At 38.2% G+C, this 25,123-nt stretch overlaps 1 protein-coding gene across 1 annotated transcript in view; it reads right to left on the minus strand.

Annotated features, from left to right (window-relative positions):
- Nucleotides 1–25,123, minus strand: part of SPAG17 (sperm associated antigen 17) — a 211,042-nt gene that overhangs the window by 129,730 nt on the left and 56,189 nt on the right. Inside the window, exons 4-5 of the mRNA XM_079156427.1 lie at nucleotides 13,872–14,003; nucleotides 1,443–1,629 (exon numbers count right to left, since the gene is read on the minus strand). Of these exons, the coding sequence (XP_079012553.1) occupies nucleotides 1,443–1,629; nucleotides 13,872–14,003 (319 nt within the window). The remainder of the gene's footprint in view (nucleotides 1–1,442; nucleotides 1,630–13,871; nucleotides 14,004–25,123) is intronic.

Here is a 25,123-nt window from a genome sequence, read left to right on the forward strand (position 1 = left end):
GCATTCATAATCCTTCCCACTTGCCAAAAAACAGTCCCGTTGGCTGGAATGCAGTAGTGTTGACTGTTTTTCATTACTGCCTTTCCAGTAAGAAGATTGTGGCCATTTTACAAAATATTAAATCACTTTTGCAAATGAGACATAGGTGTAATAGGAGGACAAACATACATGAGGCCTGTGGTCATGGAAAACGTGTGCTTGGATTTTGTCAGAGTTTAGCCTGTAACTTTTTTTTTTTTTTTTTTTTTGGTTCTAATCTCTTTTGAGCAACATCTGGCTTTACTCCTGAATTACAAGTAGCTGCAGTTTTGTGGTATTTTATAGGTAGAGGTGTTTACAGGAGAGGGAAATATTGAATATGGACTTGCTTGCTACCAAAGTACTATACGCACTTATGTCAGTGATTGTGAATCCTGAGGATTGGTTGACTAGCAACTATATATTTATCACATTAAGTTTAAAAAAATGCATATTTTCTCTATTTTGTCCTGGCTATAATATTTTATTCGCATTAACAAGTGAGCTTGTCTGAGAATGTGATATTCTGGGGGATGAGAATCATCATCGTACTTTAATACTGATAATGCCTGGCACATAAAAACATCACTTCTTACAAGTGCCCATTAAGATCAGTTTATGAATAGTATAACAGATGCACAACTTCCCATTTTTATGTAATGATTTTTCTTCTGTCACTCAACAAGTCAGTATTGATTTCGCCCATGGAATCCATATCATTGCTTCTTGGTCTAGTGTATGTAGAACAGAGCCATGTGAGATAAATCTATTGATAATGGATATGAAAGTTCAGTGCTACCTCATTTAAGTAGGATGCAGACTTAAAACTGTTCAAAAATAAAGTCTATTAATTTGAATAAGTAAATAAATAAATAAAATGCAGATAATAACAAGTAGCTCCATTTGGGTTCAAGGGGAGGCAGCAAAGAATTACTAACTGCCTAGGGTAAATCATTTTTATGCTAATAATTTAAAATGAAAGAAAATTCTAGATGCTCTAATGAGGACAAATTATAATGGGAGAAACTGGAGTCAGCAAGTTCAAATTAAGTGGCCTGATTTCATTTCCACTGTGTTTCACTCTCGACAACATTCACTTTTCTCTTTGTTCTACTTTCCTTATGTTCCCAACAAGAGCATCATCAGCTCCTTGGTGGCACAATCAACTCACTATTTCACCTTTCATCTGCACTATGCAAATGTGCCTAGTGAGACTCATGCTAAATAAATAATGGCTAAAAACACAAATGAATCTCAAATAGAAATATTTTCCTCTGGGAGTGTCATGGAAGGTCAGTGATTTATAGTTTTATCAAGAATGAAAAAGCTGGGAAAGACTGAGCATAATTATCCTAATGATTCCTCAGTGTCATACGTGGTGAAATGAGTCAAGAGGCAACCAACAGAAGCAGTGCCTTACTGACCGATGTAGCGGCTGGTTTCATCTTCTTCTCCCCTCCGCTTCAGCTCCGTGGTCTTTTTCACTGTCATGTTGACCTCGGGCTGATCCTTGCCCTTTCCTTTAGGAACCTTGGCATTTTGGGCTTTCTTCTCCTTGGGAGATTTTGCTTTCCCTTTATCCTTTTCTATCTTAACTTTGTCTTCTACTACCTGAAAAGAGAGAATACTTTCTTTTTTTTTTTTTAAAACTCCAAATCATAGAGTGAGCAGGCAATGACTTTTCTACTGCCAGGTAAATTAATCCTTTATTTCATTTCATCATTTATTTACTTTTTTTTCCCTTTTATTCATTCTTCAAGTCAGGATAGTAGGGATTCCAGCTTGATAAGAATCAAGGTTGTGATAAGGCACGTCCATGCATGAGGACTGGAGGGGTGGGTTCCAGGAAGTTGCTCACATAAAGAGCCTGGAGTGAGAGAATTCATCCTACTAGAGAGGAGACTGTGGACTAAGAAGTCACTTCAGATGTTTGGAGGCAGAGCAGGAGGATGGTTCAGAGGACCATTGTGGTGTGAGAAATTTAGGCTCATCTTTTAGCCCAAACCTGGGGACTTTCTGCCTGAGTTTCAGAGAGAATTGAGGTTGGTTATAAAATACAAACAAAATAAAAACTTAAAATAAAACAGAAATCAGAAAGAGTAGAAGAGTAGTTATTTCTTTTCTGAAACCTCCTTGATAATGCTTTTTAGAGTTTAAGTAATGTATTGACCATTTTAAAAGGCTGAAAGGTTCTCCTGGGAACCTAGCATTAACAGATTGTTTTTATTATAATCCTACTCAAACATACTTTTTAAAAATTTTTTTTAGTTTTAGATGTATACCTTTATTTTGTTAATTTTTATTTTTATGTGGTGCTGAGGATTCAACCAAGTGCCTCACACATCCTAGGCAAGCATTCTACCACTGAGCCACAACCCCAGCCCTAATGGTTGCTTTTTGCTACGTTCAAAGATGAGATCAGCACAAAACATCAGTTGGTTTTCTGGGGTGTGCTTAGATCATGTACCATGTGAAGACCCAATATTCCCACCATTTTTTCTTCTTTTCAAACAATTGCCAAAAATTTTGTGCAGTATTTAACAATATAATTATGCTTCCAATGTACGAGTTTATAAATATAAATCATTTATGTTCATTAAAATAATGAGGCAACACCAGATAATAAGATGGCTATTCAGAATATGTTTGCATTATTATTTTTCCACACTCAACTAAACTGAAAATAAAAATAATTAAAATTATTGTACAAATATCTTGGATTCTGATGTCTATTTTCTCTAAGGTCATGAAAACTAAGTTTGAAAAACTCTAAGACATGAGAGATGAGGAGAGCAGAAGACATGATGCTTTGGCAACCAGCTAATAGAATGTGATATGGAAGAGAGAGAAGATCTCCTATCAAGGTTGTTTCTGGCAGTGAGGGTTCCAGAGCACCTGGTTCATCTTTGGCCCCAGAAGTGATGTTGATGGTACCATGGAGTCTCTGTGTGTGCCTAATACCTTGGATCCTCTGGTGGCACAACTCCACTCTTCCCAGCACCTGATCCTCAGTACTAGGAAGAGGCATCTCAGGAGGCTGTGGAGATCATTCACAGCTTTGGCGAGGAGCAGGTACAGGCTAGGAAAGGGCTCCATCATTTCTGGAAAATGAATAGAAGTTCACTATGGATCTTATAGTGACAGAAAGGCACTAACATGGTGGAGGATAATTTGAGAAACATTTTGCATGTTGAAAATGTAGGGGTTGAAAGATTAGATGAGTAAGATGGCACATTAGAGATAATGCCCTGGATTTTAGTTTGAGCAACTGGGTGGTTGATAGTGCTACTTACAGAGATAGAGAAGATTAGGTGAGGAATGGTTTTAACTTAAAGTGGGAAGACTATTAAGAATGATCCAGTTACATAGGAGGTGCCCCTGTGATGTGAAGGAGGAAACGGAGTATACACATTCTCTTCACAGGAAGAGATATTTGACTGGAGTTGCAAATTCAGGAGTGGGCAGCATATAGATAGAAGTTAACTTCATGGGAAGAGATGAATCACCTTGGGTGAGTGTTCTTAAGAAATATGAGAACTGAGTCTGGCATCTTACTGGGAGCTTCAGCACTTACAAATTTGGTATAGGAGGAATGCCAGCAGAAGAAATAGAGCAATAGCTAAAAGGTAGGAAAGGAATATATACTGTGAAGCCAGAGAATCACGGGACCAAGAAGGGCAAAAAGATAAGTGGTAGAAATTGTGGATAACATTGTGGAATGTGGAGTCATGGTGGAGTGTGAAGGTACTAAAAATGGAGGCAGGAACAATAGGGAGACCACAGGGCACAACAGTTTTGAGAAGTTATCTCATGGAGGGAAGCAGGCTCTGTGTCACCCAGTACAGAAGTGAACGAAAGAGGTTTTGAGGTCAAGGTGTGTATATCACATGTGTGTGTAAACAGAGCATGTTATGTTTGCAAGCTGATGGAATTATCCAGTAGAGAGACATTGAAGGTCTGGGGAAAATGAAAATTCTTGAGGTGGGCAGATGAACTGGAAACCAAGAGAATGTGTAAATAACTAAACATTGATAGAAGGAAAGACGCTTTTCTAGTTTAAAAAGAGCAGCAAGGAGAGGGTGGCTGGCTGGGTGTGGGCCCAAGAAAGGGAGAGGTTTTGATGGTGTTGAGAGAATGTTTCGATTTTTCAAATGAAACTACAAGGTGAAGTCAGCAACTGGGATGAGGCAGAATAAAAGGTAGGAGGTTTGAATAAGAAGGTAGTGTAAGAGTCAACTCAGAGAGTAGGTTGCAAGTGTATTAAAGAAATGCAGCAGAACTCTGCCAGTGTTGAGACCCTCCTAGAAATTTTGAGTTTGCTAATTTATGGTGAAACCAGTTTGTTGAGTGATGTGAATACCTGCAGTTACCTCTAGCTTCTTGAGTACAGACATGAAAATCATGGATCGTTGAGTTCATCCAACGAGAAGTTTTGTAAAATGATCATGATAGAAATTGAGAAGCGCAAGGGAACTAGAAATTTGTAAAGGAATTGTTATACTAATCTGAACCAAGGAGCCTAAGCTGAACAAATAGCAGGGGTGATGACGGACAGATCTGGTGGGATCCATGGATGAGAAGTTATGATGTGGTTGAAGAAATTTTGTGGGGCAGATATTGGGTCACAAGTAACAGGAGAGGAGAGAAAGTTTCCGAGGTTGGAGAATGAGAGATTTCAAGACTTTGGTGATGACAAGTCTCATAGTATGCCCATGAGAATAAATGGCCTGGGTGGAGTGAAGGCAATGACTCTTGGAGAACTAAGAGGCCAGTAAGAAGAGCTCTGACCGCAATTAAAAAAAAACAAAAAAACAAAAAAACAAAAAACACTAGAAAAGAAGAGTCAGAGAGGAAGAGAATGGCAGTGATCATTCAAAATTGTCCAGGGCAGAGGTTGTCCTGATAGACTAATAGGAGGGTTTGGGAAACCTGGGTGGTACCCTGTGGTCAGTTGACTGCATTGGGATGTTAGTGCTATAAAGGATTAAGTTATAGCCTCTAGTTTAAATCAAGGTTTTTGACATAAGTCTCTGAGCTTGATGTCCTATGTACAACTTGTCTATAGGGAAAAAAAAACCTGAAAATTAAGACTTTAAGTTATGTCCTCTAAAACTGGCCAAAGTATTTACAGCAGTACATTAGCATAGAGCTATTCATGGCTGTCATGGTCATCATTATCATCAGTATCATTGCATTGCTGTTTACTGAGTTCTTCCTATATTACAGATATTGCATCTTAAGTCTTCACAACCGTCAAAATGAGTAGAGCATTATCCTTATTTTATAGGGGAGGAAACTCAGGCTTAGTGCAGGCAAGTAATAGTTGAATCTAAAAGCTCAGAAGTGGCAAAACTAAGCCATTCTGACTGTGTCATTCCTACTCTTTTGAATAGGTCCATAGAGCAAGAGCCAGAGCCTCTGAGTTGGATTAGCCTGCGGGCGCTGGTGAGATTCCTGCCGGGTACTCTAGTGGCGAGGCTTAAGGTGTCTTGTGCAGCTCCCTGGGAGTTTGCTGGTCTTGCCACAGAGAAGTCCCGATATTGCCATCAAAATTCACCAGCAATTTTTACAACTGCAATTTTAAGTCAAAACTCAGGGTCATCTTTTGCTCTGAGAAAAACTACTTTAGGTTAAATTATTCTAAAGTTTACCCAGAAGAATATAGACGAATTCATTTTATGCACTAATGCTTGTATTTCATCACTTCACAGATATTTGCTAAGTATGGTGGGAGTTTTTAAAAAGGTGTTTGGGTTTGTTGATGGAGTTCTGTTAGTTAAGGAGCTCCCTGGGTCCTTTGTCTCCTGAACTTTCTTGGGATTCTAGGAAGAAGAAAGCTGACCATAATCAAGACTTCAAAGGAATTGGTAAATTGAAGTAGCAAAGTCTACTCTATGAGAGGGGCTTTCAGACATTGTCTATAAGATGTTTGATTTTATTTCCATTGTATAAATTAGGACACACAATCTGTCCTAACATACATGGTTCTGGTAGAGATACTAGCTCGTTTGACTCCAGACCTTTAACTCATCTTGTTCTATGACTTTCTTGGCCTCTCTCAGCCTCTGATACACTCTCCCAACTTCTTTTTCCTGCTAGTCTGCCCTCTGCTCCGCGTACATTCCGTACCTCAACTACTTTTCTTGTTCACTGCCCTCTTCTTCCTCTTTTTCAAACTTTGTAATCCTTAACAGGTCAAACTTGGAAGACTGAAGAAAAGTATCTTTAAACTAATTTCCATTAACACTGAAATGATCACAATCAATTTCCCTGAGCCCACAAAAGTATTTTTAAAGTGGGCCCTTATAAATCTTAATTTGCTTCTTTAAATGTCTTTTTTGTTATAAAAATAACCTTATTAAAATTAGAAAAAATATAAAGAATTTACACAAATCAAAATTCTGCCACCTAGAAAGATGAGTGAAGAAGATATTTGATGTATTCTTTCAAATTCATTTTATGCATAATTTTTACATAACTGCATTGCCCTTTCTACACAACTTACTATCCTGAATTTCCCATTTACAATGATGAGTTTTCAATTGGTGACATTTCAAGAAGTCTTTCTATGTAAAGAATTTCCCAGGTAAAAAGAAAGAATTCTCTGCACAGAAGTTGTACAGAAGCAGATAGAAGCACCTGGGTTTTCCTGACTTCAGGTTCAGGCAGAGATGTGGTAGTAGATTTCTGAATGTGTTCCTTGCCCTACCTGGTCCTTTCTGTCCTCTCCGGGATGACCTCAGTGGTATTCTATTTGCTCTTCTATGTTCATTCTCTTCCTCATTTCTCTTACCCTCCACCATTGAACTAACCCAGGCTTGGCCCCTCTGGCTCTGGGCAGTGATAGACTGACCCCTATAATTCTACTTTGGTTCAAAGGTGAGACATCCTTTTCTACCAAGCCCCAGTCACAGGAAAATCACCTGTTTTCCTTCCCTTTCTCTCTCATTCTGGGTAAACTCCTCCCAAGTCTGTGTTCATGTCTTGGGATTGGAGGGCACGGAGGATCAGAACCAGATTAGGCAAGTGTTCAGCAAAGCTGATCCCTAAATCATAGACTAAAATTTGTTTATACAAACTCTTTCTCTGGTCTTTCTTGTTTCTGAAGAACATGGGATACATTCTCCCATCCTATGGTCATCTGCTCACAACTTAAAAATCTCAGAAGAAACTCTTGGCAATTCAAGACAAAAGTATGGGAAGGGAGTATTCCCAAATATCTTTCTCTCCACCATGTTTGGGGAACACATGTTCCCCAGTATATGAAAGGAGGGTCAAGTTCATTACAGAATACATTTTCTTTAAAATGCAACATGTTCAGAAAGCATCTGGATGCCTCCTACTGTGAGAAGGCTTTGGGTAGACACACCAGTCAAGCTACAAAGCAATTGTGGGTGTCTGGTATTAGCAATAACTAAAAATAGGGTTAACATTTCATATACTTAGTTGAGCCTCAAATGACATCTTCCTAGAATCTTTAATCCCAAGTTATAATCCCAAACCAAAGTAGAAAAATAATTCTCTTCTATAATAAAGAATCCAGTTACTTGATACTTAAAAATATTTCAGATCACATTTTTATTTCTAAATGACTTCTTGATGTCAAAATTCAAATATAACTAATAGAGATTAAGTCTCCCATTCCTCACTATGAATAGGTGGATAAAGATAAAAGTCAGTGGAACTGATGACAAAGAGCTATACTTCATCTTATTCTTATAGTTAATAATGAATTTACGTATAGTTAATAAATAATTTACATATTATAACTGTTTTATATGTGATCTATAATAAGATCCTTACAAAAATATTATTAAGAATATAGATGAAAAGACATATTCATGAAAGTTGCAACTAATTCCACTATAGACTGGGTCCTGAATGCTCCTACAGTTCTCTTTCAAGATAGCATTCTCTCTCATAAACAACCTATTATTCAGGTTCCAGAGGATGGGATTCCAAAAGATGGTCTGAGAGAACATGGATGGGATTAAATAAGTTTGAAAGACAGTTTAAGCAATATTAAACAGATTTTTTTCACAAAATTCTCCAATTTTAAAATCAGCTACTGTGCAGTTAAATCTCCAAGATTATATAGAAAATACAACAATTTCCAAGTTCATTTACTCAGGGTGTCGTTCTTTTTTTTTTTTTTTTTTTCTTTTTTAATATAACAGAGGACTGGGTTTAAATGGTCATAGAACCTACTTCGGAAATACAAGGCAATGGGAACATTGTGTGTGGGGGGGTCTAATTAATCCACTTCTAAAAATCTATACTAAGGAAATTATTGACAATATGGAGAATTATATACTACAGAGGTGATTGTTTATTCTAAAAATATGTAAATAACTTAAATGTTCAACAACAGAGGAATGATTGAGAAAAGTATGGCAATCAGTGGAACACCACACAACAAATGGTGATAGGCGTGGATACTATGTGAATGAGTAAAAATTGTGACACGTTTCAACTGTAAAAAACTGGATTAAAATATTTTTATAATTATTACAACTATGTAAAGAAACAGGTCCATAGAAAGAAGCATACCAAAATGTCAACACTAATTGTAATAGGGTTATGACATTGTGAATGTTACGTTTTTCCTTTTCCATGTTTTCTTTTTATTCTGTTATTTTACCCCATCCCCTTACTCCCCTCATTTTCTGTCCCATACCTCCACTGACTAGGAAACATAATGCATGAAGTTTATGAATTTGTTTCTCCAGAGAGATGTTATGGTATTGTACATATAAACTTAGAAAGGTATTGGCTTTCTGTGTCAAAATAATACAATCTTTAGAACCCTACAGAATGTTCTGAGGCTCTTCACTGCCATCTTCAAGGTGCAGTTTCTAATTTAAAGAATCAAAACAGCCCTGTCTGTGGGTGGTGGTGGTGAGAATGTCTGATATCTATCTGATATCTACCTCCCGCGGGATCCTATGTGGCTCTGAGAGGTCAGCCGCCCAGTGCTGTCCATCTCACAATCCAGAAGGGCAGGGAGAAAACATGAGGGCATCTGAAGTAATCTTGGGAAGTTGCCTTCTAAGTGGTTCCTCCAGAGGCTGGATCATTTCTGGGCAAGAAGGGTGAACAGGAAATTAAGACAGGATTGCCTTGGGAATTGGTGGTTGGTTAGCTCAGTGACCTTCATCTTTGATGAGTTTGTTCCTTTTCCTTGACTGCTATTTCCATGTTTTACCTCAGGATGTTGTGTGTAATGTAATTAATGGAACCAGATGTTTGTTGGTAAGTCACTGGGAAAAGCCATCTGTCCTATGGGGAAACATCTCTTGGGCTTCACTCAACTGTTTGTGAGCGCAGAGATCCATTTCATCATTATTGAGACACACTTGGGAGAGGTATGCACATTAGTTAAGTTTGGAGCCTGACAATTTTGGATTTGAACCCCAATTCTATCACTGGGAGTAGTTGTTTGGCCATGGGAAATTACTAAACTTTTCACACCCTTGTTTTCACCATCTGCAGATTGGGAATAATTCTCATAAAATTAATTAAAGGATTAAATGATATAACATGTGTCAAAAGCTTAATACGGTGCCAATCAATAACAGTAGCTAACTATTGTTATTAGCTACTGTGACTACTTAAAAATACTACTCTATTTAAAATATGTGTTTCTTTAAATTTTCCTGAAAGTCCATAAAATGTTTTCATTAATGAAAATCAAAATCAGGAGAGTACTACTCTGTTTCATAGATAGGCCAGCCAGGGAGTCATTTATTATTTCCCCCGAACGACCGGGTTTTAAAATTCCTTAGATCCAACATTCATGTTGGTAGTATCTGCATTTTGGTAATCCAGCCCCCAAGAATTCCATCCAGTTAGTGAGGCAAGTTATTCCTTTCCTGAAACCACGCGGGTTCCTCTAAACTGAGTTCCTGCTCTTCCTCTGTTTGATTTCTTAAAATAGTTTCTGAAGATTTTAACCACAACTGAATCAAAACTAACCAGCCTGTAATTTCCTGGTATGTCCCTATGGCCTTTCTTTTCAAACAAAACACACGCAAAATATGGCATTGCGTTGGCCGATATCCAGTATTTCAGGTTTGACTGGAGTAAGCTGGAAAACGTCTGTGAGAGCTACTCTCATTTCTCTTCCCTCCTCTGTTGGAGGAGGCTCTGGGTTGTTTGTGGCTTTGTTATATTGTATTATCAAACTTAGGTACTTTTAATTTTGAATTGTTTTAAGAGAAATTTACCAAATACTCTGTCCATAACTCTTTATATCCCCTTCCTCTTCAATTTTTGTGAATAAGGACATGAGAAAACTTGTACAAAGCATACAAGCTATAAAGAGAAAGAGCTGTTCTTTCATATAAAAGATGTGCTTTCTAAAAAATTTCAAGAAAATATGGACTATTTGAATTTATAAATTAAAACACAGTCTATTTGGATTTTTTTGTAAAACCAGTGCAAATATTTTGAACTCAACTCAGAGGCACATAAAACTAGTTTGGTCAATTATTTAAATGATTAATTTTTTGGTGTTACATTCATTTTTTCTTCTACTTTTAACGATCATTTTCTTTAATTGAATTCTCAATGTCTTTTGGTTTTAAATAAATGTTCATAATTGAAATGTAACATGAAAGTTGGAGTTAAAAAGAAACAAAAATATGAATGAAAATAAAAATCCAATAACTAAATTAAAATGTGGTTCAGAACAGAAACTAAGCAATTTATTTCAAGATCATAATGAACATTCTGAGAGTACATGTGCCCACTACACATTGTTACTCTAAATGTTTCAAAAAATGTTGGATTAATGAGTTGAGAATAGATTAGTAATGATAAAACTAAAAATGCAAAAGAAATGTCGAGATAATGATGTAAGAAAAATTAATTCCTAAGCAAACCGTCTCTTATTAAAATTTAAAGAAATAATGAAATCTAACTAATTTGAGTTTTTCATTTCTAAGCAAAACACTCTTATTAAAATTTTAAGAAACAATAAAACTCTAATTTAGGATTATTTTGTAAGAGGCAGATTCAGAAATTCTGAAATGCTAAAATAAAATTGTAGAACATGGTAAGCATATTTGGAAGTAAACGATCAGGTGTTTTCAAATAGGTAAATGTTTTCAAATAAATTCAACTAATTTGCTATTAGAGGCTGGTATTTGTGTCCCCCAAATTCCCAAGCTAATGGCTTTAAAACTGTTCTAAAACATCTCTTTCCTTGTATTTTTTATAATATTAATTAGCCAGCAAGCTTTCTCACAAAGCAGAAAGCAGAAGCAATGCTAAGCCCACACCAGACTAAAGTGTTCTAAGTTATTAAACTTCCTGGAGTCTAAAATAACATCTTCACTGTATTTGGCAATTGAAACTATTATTTGCCATTTATTTTTAAGAAAAGTTTTTATCAATTGAAACAGGACCAAATATATGGAAGGTATTATATTTGTTCTCCTGGGGAAAAAGAATATGAACCTAACTATATTAGATATTTTTGCCCTTGCCTTCACCCTAATAGTTTCTATAATTGCTACTATGGGTATTTTTAAAGCATTCATTCTTAAAAACTCAATTCCAAAAATTAAACCCAGAAGATAGAAAACAGTCTCTGGTTATGCAAAAGTAGTAAGCAATATAGTGTGATTAGCATTTGAAAGAAAACATCCACATAAGCCTTCATGTTGCAGTTCAAAAGCTGAAGCTTCAGTCACTCCCCTTGGAGGAATCATAGAATCTTGTCCTAGGCTCAAGAAAGAGGAAGAGGTTGAGTAAAATCTTTTCTTTTTCCTTTCTTTATTCACTTTCTAATGCATAGCATGGTATCAGTTTTACATACTTTATTTTTCTTTCTGCCAAACTCTGGGCTGACAAGCATTAACCTCAATTGTTCCAACTGACCTCTTGGGCAGAGTTGTTGAAATGAACATAGATTACATCATTTTGCAAACAAGTCCTTTCATCTCGCCTTTACCAAGAGTACTTTCTGGAGAGTATTCTATTCCAATCAGTTTTCATCAATTTATTTAGCACCTACTCATATGGTTTCAACTCAAAGATTTGGGGGCTGGTGCTTTGGGAACCCAAGTTAACGAAGATATTAAATTAGATTATATTATTGCTGGCTCTTAATTGCTCGGAGTTCTCTTACTGTGTCTAATATTTTTCCTTCAGTATTTGAAGTTCAAACTCCAGTTCCTTGTGACTTTCATATTTTCAACGAATGAATTAAGATTCATTAGAATCTTATTATTTCATTTTTTTCTTCCATATATTAGAATCTCATAACAGTATTATTATAGATCTCAATTCAAAGACTTGCTGAGCAAAATAATAGTACAAGAATATTATTATATCATTTCATAGTTTAAAAAATTTCCTGAGCTACCAGGATATTGTTTATTTTTACTTAAATTTTGTTAGCCGAAATCAGTAAACTACTCTATAAAAAACAATTATTGACTTAAAATTGGTGGCAAACAAATAAATTGACACTTTTTGGCATGCTATTTATAGGTACTGTGGGAAAGTACAAAACACTTAGAAAATGCAGGAATTTTCACAAGACTTGCAGCCTACTTTTTTTTTTATAATTCAGATTTCCATATGACTTTGGAATTTAAATAGGCAAGACGAGATGTTACTGTACTAGTTTCAAATTTTCCAATTTTTCTACTGCCAAGACTTAACTTTCCTGAGTATTTCTTAAGGTACATATCTTCTGTCCATGATGGAAAGAGCTTCAATAGATGGAAAACTATAACACTGACTGTATTCATATGAGCAAAACTTTCCTGGGGACAGTATGTGCTACTTAACGGATGCTATATGGGGAATATCTTTGAAAAACTTAAAATCCCTACATTGTAAACACAAAGTGGTATTATTACTATTATTGCCGTCCATAATTATCCTGTCAAGAGCCCAATTCAAATAGGAAACCTAAATGAGAGGGAGTCTTGCAAAGGTGAAGAAGATATTATTGGGGTGTATTCACTTTTTCTTTTTCCATTACTTGATTTTGCATCTTCCACTTAAGATCACAAAGAAATGATATGAAAATTCATCTTCTATACATATGTGCACACACACACACACACACACACACACACACACACACAGAAACACATGTATATACAGAAAATTTGACTTTCCAAAAATATTTCAGCACCATTTGGAAAATTAAGAAAAGCATTTTTATTTTGAGAAATAATCATTGCAAATGGATTTGAACCTGGCTTCACTTTGCTAAGAGTATCTTAACAAATTTTTTTCAGATTCAAATGTGAATTTTTTAAAATGCACTGATTTCTATAGGCAAATTAAATAAAAAACCACATATGAATAAATTATCAGATATTTGATATGAAAATAGGATTGACAGATTGCTACTGAAACTGTCACTTTACTATAAAAGTGCAGATGTGCCTATTATTTTAATACACATTCCTCAAGTCAGAATTAGCTATTCAAATTATTTTATGATACTCAATAGGATATTCAATAGATGTCATATAAAATAATGTAAATGGTTAGATTGTGACTTGACAGCTTATTTTCCCTTTTATACATTTCTTCTTCTAACTCCCACTTTCCTGGATTCCTTCCTTGCTGCAATTATATATACTACCACAAAAACAATCTTTAGCATTTGTCCTTAATACTGTTATTTTCGTATGTAGGGGGATTTATTTTTAATGGATTCAGCATAATTCCTCTAATAGATCTGTGGATAGCCTTTTCCCTAAGAAGTAGAGGTGACAGCTGAATTTGCCTGGTAACACTTAATGGTGGCTTAAGAAGAGAGGAAGTGCTCCTGGAAAAACCTGGCTCAGTTTCATTAACTGCCTGTCCCCCATGCCACACAGTACCTTCTTGTCATTTTCCCGTCTCTGTTGGTCCTTTAATTTAATCTGGAGAAGTTGGAATTTCAAGAGTTTTCCGATCAGTGGTAGGGTTAATTTCTCTCCACTATCCATAATTGTTTTCGCTGCCACTAACACCTACGAAGAAATACAATTATTAGGAAAAGTGACATTTTATAACCCTTGTCGCAATCTGTTAACTAAAAGATAAAAGGTTATTTTCTGTTTTGTAATATTTGCCTTGCTGCAAAGACGCCTCATTGCTGACTCCCCCCACCAGAGAGAGAGAGAGAGAGAGAGAGAGAGAGAGAGAGAGAGAGAGAGAGAGAGAAAAAGAAAAATGCCATTCGAGAGGGGCATTTATCCTTTACTTTAAATAGATTGGACTGTCTGAATTTCAGCTTTTTTTTTCCAATAATGTAGAGTGCTTCCCACAATGGTGTTAGACTCAGACTTTCAAAGGAGGTCAGAAAAAGACAGGTAGGTTCCATTTGGGGATGACTGACAGGTCACTTTCATGGTACAGAAAGTCTTTTGTTGTTTGGCATAGCCAGTAGTCCACACTGTCAGACTTTGACTTATTAGGACATTATAAATTAAACAGGGTTTTATAAAAGTGGAAATGACTATGTTAGCAGCCTTTTATTTCTTGGTGACCAAATTCAAATGTAAGATAAAAGCTGCTTGACACAGAGGCGCCGGGCGAATGCTGCTCCCCGCTTGAAACTTAATGTTGATCCTGTTGGTATGCAGCCTAATTGGGGTGAAACAAGGTTATTGAGTTTTCCGTGGGTGACGACAGCCACTAGGAACATACAGCTGTATTGTCCAGATGTGTGCCACTGACAGCCTGTTTTATGACTGTGTTTTTTACAGCTTGTTTCCCCTAAATTTCACACAACTCTCTAACATCTGGGCCCTTTTCCTTGGAGCCCTATAACCACTTTATTTACTGCAAAAAAAATAAAATCACGTAAAATATACCATAAAAGTTGTTACGTGTTTCTCTTTATTCATGTTGTCTCCCTAATAAAGTTCACCTCTGCCTGAAGGACTGTCACAGGAGTAATCTAGTTAGAGCATTTTCCAGCTTTTGTTTTTAAGCGAGCATCATATTTATTTATAACTTTGGGATGAATTAGGTGTTACTAAAATGTTCTGACATGGTCCGCCCACCCCCCAGCAATCACTCCTCAGGGCGCATATGGTGTCAATTTCAGGCCCGCAGTCTCAGACAATGACCGCGTGCACTGCATCTTTCGGACGGTGTCTTGTCTGAGGTTTCTTCTGGTTCTTGGTCAGGGCTTTCATGACTGGTCCAGTTCCTCTGACTTTCCCCTTTGCCAAGGGAAACAGCGGAAAGAGGGAGGTGTGTATTTCGTTTCTAACTGCAGAAGGCCCTGTGGATTATCATGTGCCAAAATGTAACTGGACCTCTTAGAGACCATGAAGGGGTTTCCCAAATTGCACCGAAGAATAGGAAAGCAAGGGAACGGATTCCTTTAAAATCGCCTTTGCTAAAAACCAAAGGAACAAACCAAGCATCGGAAAGCTTTGTGCGTGTTTAAGCAAGCACTCTCCAGGAAGTACAGTGCTTTGCTTTCATGGCACTTCTGTGCCTGCTAAGAGGATTTAGGAAAAGGGACGTGATATCTGTGATTTCTGGGAGGAGGAGAACTAACAGGACACCTGCAGAACCCCCCCACCCCCAATTTAATGACGACCAGATCCAAGATGGAAGGGAATCCTAAGGGGACCACATGTCAAACGCTTACTGTAAAATAAAGACTCCGTGGCTGGGTCCACCCCAAGAGTAGATGTCAGTATTTGGTTTGAAATAGAATTTTTCAATACCAGCTAAACAGTATGCTGACAATCAGGCTGCTTTGTGACATCTGTTCCCAAATATTCAAGTCTGAGTTTTGAAAGCTCATGGCAGCCTAGCATGGAGTGATTCCCTGTACCACAAAGTTAATGACAGTGTTGAAGGGAAGTCAACACTGGAGTGGGGTATCCAAGAGCAGTTGTGGAGTCTTTTCTCCTGATGATCGGTGAAAACAGGATATTCACCTGTGCTTGGGGAATAGGAACTTGGGTGAAGGTTGCCTGGAGTCATGGTGATGGATGGGATGTCTTTGGAGATGCTTTCCATTCCCTTGTGTCCAGGAGTCTATGCACATCATCTCACTGAGTTAAAATGTATTCAAAGTACAACGAGAACAAAAAAAAAAAAAAAAAAACCAAAACTCCCGTAGAAGGTATTTTGCAGGCCAGAGAAGGTATTTCTTGCTTGTCTAAAACTGGACAAAAAAAAAATACATCTGTTCAGTGCTGGGTCTCAAGTAACAGTGATGTCCTGCCATGATCTGGGGAGATAGGCTATGGAGAATGTCACTGGTACTGTGGGTACCTGTGTTGTCCTGACATGTGGACACAGAGGGAGTATAGTGGCAGGGTTAGGCAGTACAGAGGGGGGCCTTGGGAAGACTCTTCCCCCCAGACAGCCAGGGTGCCGCATGGAGGCCAACTGGTCCAGAAAGGTACAACCTGCATGCCATACCATTAGCAATGGCAGAGGCTGGGGCAGACTTGTCCTCTGCAGGGCTGCTCCAGCGAGACTTGACCCCCACAAACACCACTTTTGATGCTACAATGAGTCCTTGAGATAACTAACAAAAATGAAATTCTGGACTGAACAAAAATCTGAGACTGAAAATGTTCATGGTGTATGGATCATATTCAGGAGAGGTAGACAAAGAAAGAGGTTTTCAAATTAATTTCCATTGAAAATGTTTTCATCTCACACCCCATAATTCATAATTCCTTCTGGTCAATAGTCAGTAGTTTGGTCTCAGGTGAAAAACTCTCAGGGGACCTTCACAAAGGATATCTTTAAGGGAATTAAAAATCAAAGAAGATACAAAATTTAAGAAGAAATGTACCTTCTCACAAAACATTCCAGAAGAACCTTCCTCCCTGAACTTACTTGTATTAACAGAAAGAAAAAAATAAAATGAAACCTTAAATCTGCCAGCTTTGTAAAGTTTGTCAAGTGTTTATAGTCAAAGGGCCTGTGTGAGTGCACATGCATGCACATTCATGCAGCAAGCTTACAAAGGCTATAGGTATTTGGGGAAAAAGGACATGAGAGAAAATGGCACCAGTGTGCTGGCAGTGGGTGGGGAGTAACTGGACAAAAATCTGTTTCCCAAATTAGGCAGAAAAACTATCGTAGGTGGGTTAAAGCCTGGATACTCATAGGGCTTAAATATCCAGTAAGTGTTCCTGGCATGAGGAAGAAACCAAAAAACAAAAACAAAAACAAAACCCCCACTAGTCTTATGGGCATATGGGACTCATTAAAATGGTGAAAACTTGCCAGGTAAAGCCTGAGAGTCCCTGGACCTCCTCAGGTCAGGTCACCAGGCGGAAGGGCCTGCCAGGACTGGGGAGGTTCTGAGCCTAACAACCAAAGGTATTCTGTTCTGGGAAAGATGGCTGCAGGAAAAAATTAAGTCTCAAAGAGTGTAGTTGGGGGGCTGGGGAGATAGCTCAATTGGTAGAGTGCTTGCCTTGCATGCACAAGGCCCTGGGTTTGATCCCCAGCACAGCAAAAACAAAACAAAAACAAAACAAAAAAAAAAACAACACATCAAAGAGTGTAGTTGGGGAAGAAAGACATGCTTATTGTGTGAAGATATTTGTTTTGTAAGTATTCTTTTTCTCTTAGTTGAAGTAACTAATAATTCCAGAAGTGTGACTCCATATTTAACCCATTTTCTTTGGGTTATACATGATTTTGGATTGGCTTGGATACATAAAGACCTCAGCAAACAGGAGCAGAATCCATAATCTGGAGCTGATTCAGTCCAGACTAGCACAGGGCCCAACAAATCAGTTTTTGACACAGAGAAAATCTGACCTCTGTTTTCTTTTTTTAAATCACATTCTTTTAGTTAGCTCATCTCCTTAATATATGATCGATTTAGTACAAGAAGAGTGCTATCATTTTTCATCACAGTAAGATGCCTTAGCAGTACAGAAAGGTGTACAGTGAAAAGAAAGTGTTTCCCCAACCCTTTCCACCATCCCTCTTCCTAGAGATCATTCATCACTATTAACCAGTTCTTGTGCACCCTTCCACAATTCCCCACACATGCATAAGCATGTATATGTGTATCCTTTCTATGTTTTATACAAATGGGATGATGATATTTATATTGTAAAATGATTTGTGGCTTGTGATTTTACATAAAAACATAATCAGCACAGCTTTCTGCTGGCATGTTTTGCTTAAGTAGTTATTCTTTAGTAGATAGCAGAGTCTCCTCTTGTGTGGGTGTTTGGTCATTTATTTAACTAGTTCCTTATTGATATATAGGCTATTTTCTTTCCTATTAGGTGCACAGATATTTTTGTTGGTAGCTGTTTTGTACCCATCAACATTATATGAAAGGATCTGTTTCCCCAGTCCCTTAAAACATTGGACACTCTCTAGCTTCACATCTTTGTCTGTACTGGTGCTGATAGATTTTTCAATGAGGATGGAAATGTTCTTTATTTGTACTGTACAATATGGTAGCCACTGACCACAGGTGTCCATTGCATAGTTAAATATTGCTAGTTAGACTGAGGAGCTGAATATGTTTTCATTTTTTAATTAATTAAAATGCAAATGTAAATAGTTACCTAAAGCTAGTAGTTGCTGTTTTGGTTAGGGCAGAGTCTATATGACAGTGAAAAGTTAAAAAATATTATTTTATTTAAAATTAGGTTTATGTAATCATCCCATTAGTTTGTCCTTCTATTTTACCCTCAAACTGAAAGTAAAGCCAGCTAGTCAGCACCATTCTTGGCAAATTTTATCACTGCAGGAGATGCTTGCACATGTTCATTAACACAGTGCGCTCAGATTCACACAGTGCTCCAAGTGAGAGGCAGTGAAAATCTATGGCTTCCAGGCTAGGATCATTGCTTCTGGTCACTCAAGAAATCTAACCTTGAATAAAGATAATTAAAGGAAGTATGGGACAAAAATAGAAGAATGAAATTTTTCTTCTCTTTTATTTATTTATTTTAACTCTGCGCACCCTGCCCTCTTCTAGCTACCTGATGTCATTTGTTTTCTAAATCCCTCTTGCCAGTAAAGTAGAAAAGACCTAATTTGGTAACCCACTTTGAATGAAGTTCCTACCAGTGGGTTAGCTATATTTTGAGATTTTATCCTTATTATGAAAAAGAGGGACCACTGACTGATGAAATTTTTTAAGCAATAATTATTGTAATAGTTGTGGTAGTTTAGAACTTAGAGTAGGAGGTAGTTCTTCTCTCTAGTACATAACTCAACAGTACCAGAGTCTGACTGTGAAAGTGAACATAGTTTTGGTTTTTGTGGTGCTTGGGTGCCTTGGTTTCACTGCCCAGAGTTGCCATTATATGCCAGGACTTTATGTGTGCATAAAGTATATGTGTTTGTGTGCAAAGCTGCCTTTGGGTATAATTAAAATTATTAAAAGATACTCTGACTCTAAAAATACTGTCAAAACCTGATATTTGTGCTTGTCGAAGAATTAATAAACAGAGAAGAAAACTAAGACTTTTTTCCATTAGTACTTTAAAATAAATACAGATGACTGCCACTTCTATCTATCTGTAGAACATAAGGTACCATGTTTATCATTCATCAGATTAAATATGCATAGTTTATTCATCATAGTCAACTGTGTCTTTGTCCTATCTTCAAAGTTCATTGTTTAGGTAGCATGATGATTTGCTTATGCATTTTGCTTTTGTCTTATATTTGTTATATCTGCTAATGACATTTAAAAATCAGACTAAGTATTGCCGCCCCTGTGTGTGTGTGCGTGTGTGTGTGTGTGTGTGTATGTAAATTTGTCAGTGTTCAGAGTGAAAGTTTACTTTCTGTGGGTCTGAATCTACACATTTGATGAAAAAGGTGATCTGCAAATTTAAAAGGGAAAAGGGAATACTTCATGGGAGATGTCCTTACAGAAAAAGATTTCCATTGGGGATTTTAGTTCCTTTGGTACAAGGGATGATGGGCTAGTTGCTAAGGCTATTAAATGTTTGTGTGCAACTTGATGCAAGAGTATAGGCTGCATCTGCATTCCTATCTTCCTGAACATTGCAGGGCAGCCTTGGACAAAATATTTAATACTTTTAAACTTCAGCTTTTTTTTTTTTTAATCTACAGTAAATCTTCTCAATAGGGCCACTATTGACATTTTGAGTCAGGCACTTTTTTTTGTTTGTAATTCTAGGAGCATTGTTAGTGCATTCGTGGCTTCTACTCGGCAGGAACAACTGGAAGCATCTCCAGACATTGCCAAAGGTTTCCTGTGGGGTGAAACTGTCCCCTATTGAAAGCAGAAAGATCTACAGGAAGAGAATGTGAATATTGATAATTTCACTAGAATATACAGAGAATTAAATGAGAGTATATGAAAACTAAGCATGGTGAATGATATGCACAGTGACCCCTAAGTCAAATTAGCTCTTAACACTGCAGACATGGGGGACAGAATTGGAGTTCTTGAAGACCTTACAGTCCAGGTCTGGAGAGGAGAAAATGTGATTCCCCTGAAGTTTCTGCCAGGGGGTAAGCTGTGTTTTGAGATTTTATCCTTATTATGGAATAAGAGGGACCAGTGCTGATGAGATTATTTTGAGCAATAAGTATTAGATATGGTAGTTTAAAACTTATAGTAGGAGGTAGCTCTTAGGTAGCTCTTCTCTCTAACCTAAAACTCATAGCACTGAAACCTGGATCAGTTTTGCAGAGCCAGCAACCTTACTTTATTCTCAGCTGATAAGAGCCGGGCTGATACATTCATTCATGCTTTGTCTAACCAGAGACAAATCAAGATCCATCTGGAGAAGGGTAGAGATAAAAAGAGAGGGTGTAAGAATATATTTTGTTACAGACCAGTGTATTATGCAGAGAATGTGAAGAATAGAAATCATGCAATTCTTAATTTCTTCTACAAAGTGAAACAGGAATTCTATGAAGACTGTTCTGCAATTCCATCACCTCCTTTCTGGGTCCCTCTGCTCTCTTCCCTCCTTCATTCCTTCTGCATTTATTAAGTGCCATCTATATTTTAGTCATTGAATTACTTGATCCTTTATGTGTCTAGTCTATCCAATTCACATTCTTTAAGTAATGAATAATTTCCAATGAGGCATAATTGGAAAAACAGCTGGGAGGATAAAGGCAGCAGAGAGAAGGCAATGGGGAAAAACAGAAAAAGAAAAAAAAAAAAAAGAGCATGAATGACTGAAACATATTTTCTCACTCTAAGAAGAGGGAAAGAAAATAATCAAGCAATATTAAACTGTCTATACATAAATTTAAAGATGACAGAAGATACAGGTTCCTATAGATCATGTCTGTCTAACGCGAATGGAACATTATGAAAGTGTTCGAACCACAGCTTGGTGAGAAGTTCGTAATGATGATAAATATCCGTAGCAGGTGACTTCTAGATCATTTTCAGCTGTCCATAATTAAACTGGTATCCATCTCTCCACAATGTCAGGGCTGTAAAATAATTCCAGTCATTGGACCCCTTACATCTGTGCTGAAATGAAATAATATTTGGCAGTAACAAGGAGTCACTGAAACTAAATAAACAACCCCTTTCAAGACTACATAAAAGTTGGTAACATAATAACATTTGACAGGGATTAAGACCTCTTTGGGGCTGTAAGGAAGTTTCAGAAGCAGCAATAACAAATACAGGGAAGGTAGAACAGATCTCTGCTTTAACAGACAAGTATAATTTGAAGTGTAATGACTCTCCCAAGGGGGATGTGTTTTGAACATCTAGTATGTGTAGTGCATATCAAAAAGCACAAGCCTGCTTCAGAGGCGTTAGGCTCACTCTAAGAAAGCAAAGCTGGCTGCTTATTAATGAGCATGTTTGGTTTTGTATACCTGCAAAATGTTTAGAGGCACACGAAACTGATGTGATGAAATGTGGGAGAATGCTGTACAAAGTTAAGAACTTTCTTTTGGTGTGAATTAGCAATGCATGAATCTATTACATTATTTTGGCTTTTTTTTTTTTTTTTTTAAGATTGTCATCTTTTCTTTAATCCCCAAATGTTTCCACCCTTCTGAAGTCATTTTCGTCTTTCCATTGTAGTGACCATCCCCTCTCTGAACAACCTATCACTTTTTTCTGTTCCCTGAGGAATTTAGATCTCTCTCCTAATGGAATTATTTGTGTGTTATTTATTGCCAGGCTCGAGGCAAGTGTTTTCAAATGTTTGCAGCTACAGTTACAAAGCTCTCAGGGTAGATGGCAAGTACTCGTGGTTTCTTGGACTAACCCAAATGATTACACAGCACACACCATGTGTAGGACAGACACTGTTGAACGCACTTGACTAATTCTAACTCATTGAACCCTCCCCTGCCCTCTGAGGTGGGCGTTCTGGTCACTCCATTTCATTAGGTAAGGAAACCAAGGCCTGGTGAGCACACAGATAATAATTAGTGGAGGTGTGGTTTTTTTTTTTTTTCCCCCAGAGTTCTGTTCCTAATCACCATATTCTGTAGCCTCACAATAGGCTTCTTTACCCTGTGACTGGAAACTACTGCACTCCTGTCTTGTGGTCCATTCCCTCCCCAGTCTCCACACCCAATCTCTGATTTAGCTGCAAGGATTCGAGCTTTTTAGCTCACATTTTTGTATTTAAATACTCTTACCATTTTGACTTGTTTGCCCATATCTAGTGCTTCAGTTTCAGCCCCTTTTAAAATTTTTTGAGGCTGGGTCTTGCTAACTTGCTTAGGGCCTCACTAAGTTGCTGAGGTTTGAGCTCCTCCTGCTTCAGTCTCCAGAGCTGCTGGGATTACAGGTGTGCTGCCTTCACTGCACCCAGCCAGTGCTTCAACTTCAAATAGCTGAATGGCTTCGTTTTTCTTGAGACCTTTCTTTAGGACCCTCAGTTCTGATAGCTTCTTCTGACTTTCATCCTTTATCTTGGAAACTACCCAGGCTGACAGCCACCTCCACTTTCTAGCCTTCTTCTCCGTAAACCCAAATCATTTTGTTAAAACCCTGCCTTCAGTTTGGGACTGGTGACTGAGACCCTGCTAGTCACTGACTGACCACTGAGACCCTGCTAGTCACTGACTGACCGATCCTGCTACTGAGACGTCTGTGTATGGCTGGTTTCCGAACTTCCTGCCCCCAACACTGGCATGCTACAGGAGTCATTTGCCATTTGGTTTGGAGACTGTGCCCTACTCCACATTGGAGGTTGCTGGCTGCTCATCCATCTTGCCCTCTTTCTGCCTAGAAGAATCTCACTTTTCTCCAGCCTTTTGTCCTCCTGCCACCCAGAGACACATGATTCTGCAGAAACAACTGAATGGGTAGAACGGTTTGTGCTAAAAAAAAAAAAAAAAATCCAAACTTCTCTTGTCCTTGACTGGTCCAGGGTGTGCATGTGACCTTGTTCAGCCAGTGGAGTGTGAAGACTGGCTTTCAGGTCTGCCAGATCTGGCTTCCTTGATCCTGGCAGAGCTTGGGGAAGAGTCCTGAAGAATGGCATTGCTGCAGCCACCTTTCCTCCATCAGAGGGTTGAAGTCAACTTGCAGATGAAAAAAGGGTCAAGGGCACTGCAGGCAAGTGGGGTGGAGCCCCTGTCTCAGAGGCCTGCTGGACTTCCAGTTGGATAAGCCAGTACATTCTCTTATTATATAAGCCAGTTTTGATTTCTGTTGTTGTTAACTTGGAAGCAAGGTGAGAAGTGGATATGGATGTGGAGAGATTTATTGCCTTCAAATTAATAGACATTTAAAAATATTGAACAGTGATTCCCAGACCAGCAATGTCAGCATCACCTGGGAACTTGTTAGAAATACAAATTCTTGGGCTCCAGCCTAGAACTGCTGAATCCCAAACGCTGAGGGTGGGCCCAGCTGACTTAAACAAGCCTTCAGGTGACTGTAGGTTTGAGAAGCACTGCTTTATTTCCTGGTTTCTTTTGAGGCCTCGCATAATAATGATGGATCTAATCTATGTTGTCAGTTTTACCTGAGTCCTTTTGCTTACTCTCGGTTACCGGCATCTATTTCGCCTTATCATAATGATTATTTTTAGAGTCACCAAACTGTCCTTTGCAGAGGACACCCTGGGGGTGGGATTTCTGCTAATCCTGCTAGGTAAAGCAGATATGCAGTGTGTCAGTCTTATTTGACATATTCCTAGGCACTCAGTTCCTCCACAATTACCAGAGTCTCAGTGTTCTCCACTTGATTGCAGATGGCAGCCTTCTAGGCCGTGGTCACTGCCTAGGAGGAGGGCTTGCCTATAAGGAGGGCTTGTTCTTTGAGTTTCCTTGTCCTCCCTTAATCTCTTTGACTCATTCATTAGCTACAGGGTACATGCAGGATATGTCTCCTTAGGACAATGATTCTGCAGTGTGCCCTGTGGACCACCCACCCCAGAATCTCTGGGGCCTTCTGAAAGATATGGATTGCCTGGGATCTATCCCCAAAACCCCCAGTTCAATCCTTAGAGGTGAGGGCCTAGGAATGTGACATTTTAATAAGCATTCTAGGAATTCCTAATTACCCTGGAGTTCACCTTGGCAAAGGTCATTTACATATCAACACTGGGGGTGTGGTCAACTGAGAGGTTTCCCAGGACTTGGTACTTTTAGTGCTAAAACTGGGAAGTCCCTGGCACTGAGGATGAGGGTCACTCTAGGGCAGTAAGTTCAAGGTAAGCCATCTCCAGGCCATCAGATCTACAGTGATGGGATGTCATTAGCCTGACTCCGTTCCCTTGCTCTGCTCTCCCCAGTTCTTCCAACTGTCTACTGGTGGCCTCCCCAGAGCCTCATGTTCACCCCGGTTTCTGAGCCAATCCTATTAAAAGTAACAAAGGTGTCAATGTCCCCTCTAGCGGGTCAGGATCTAGGTTGGTAATAAACATTCTAGTGTGATGTGCATTATTTGGTGCATGCTCTTTGCTAGGCACTCTGCTAAATACATTATTTCATTGGGGCCAGGGATTAAGGCATGTGCCCAGAGACACGTGTTAAATGATCTTTAAATGCAGCACCATGATTCTAAAGTCTGCTCGTCTAACCACTATGATTGATGTCTACCTCTCTTTTTTTAACTTCTAAAGTTGACTAATATTTTCCTCAGTGAGCTCCTTTCCTAGACTGGAACCCCAATGAGCTATGAGATAGGACATCAGTTTTAGACAATTCC

The sequence above is a fragment of the Sciurus vulgaris genome, assembly GCF_902686455.1.
Source record: "Sciurus vulgaris genome assembly, chromosome: 1".
Taxonomy (NCBI): Eukaryota; Metazoa; Chordata; class Mammalia; order Rodentia; family Sciuridae; genus Sciurus; species Sciurus vulgaris.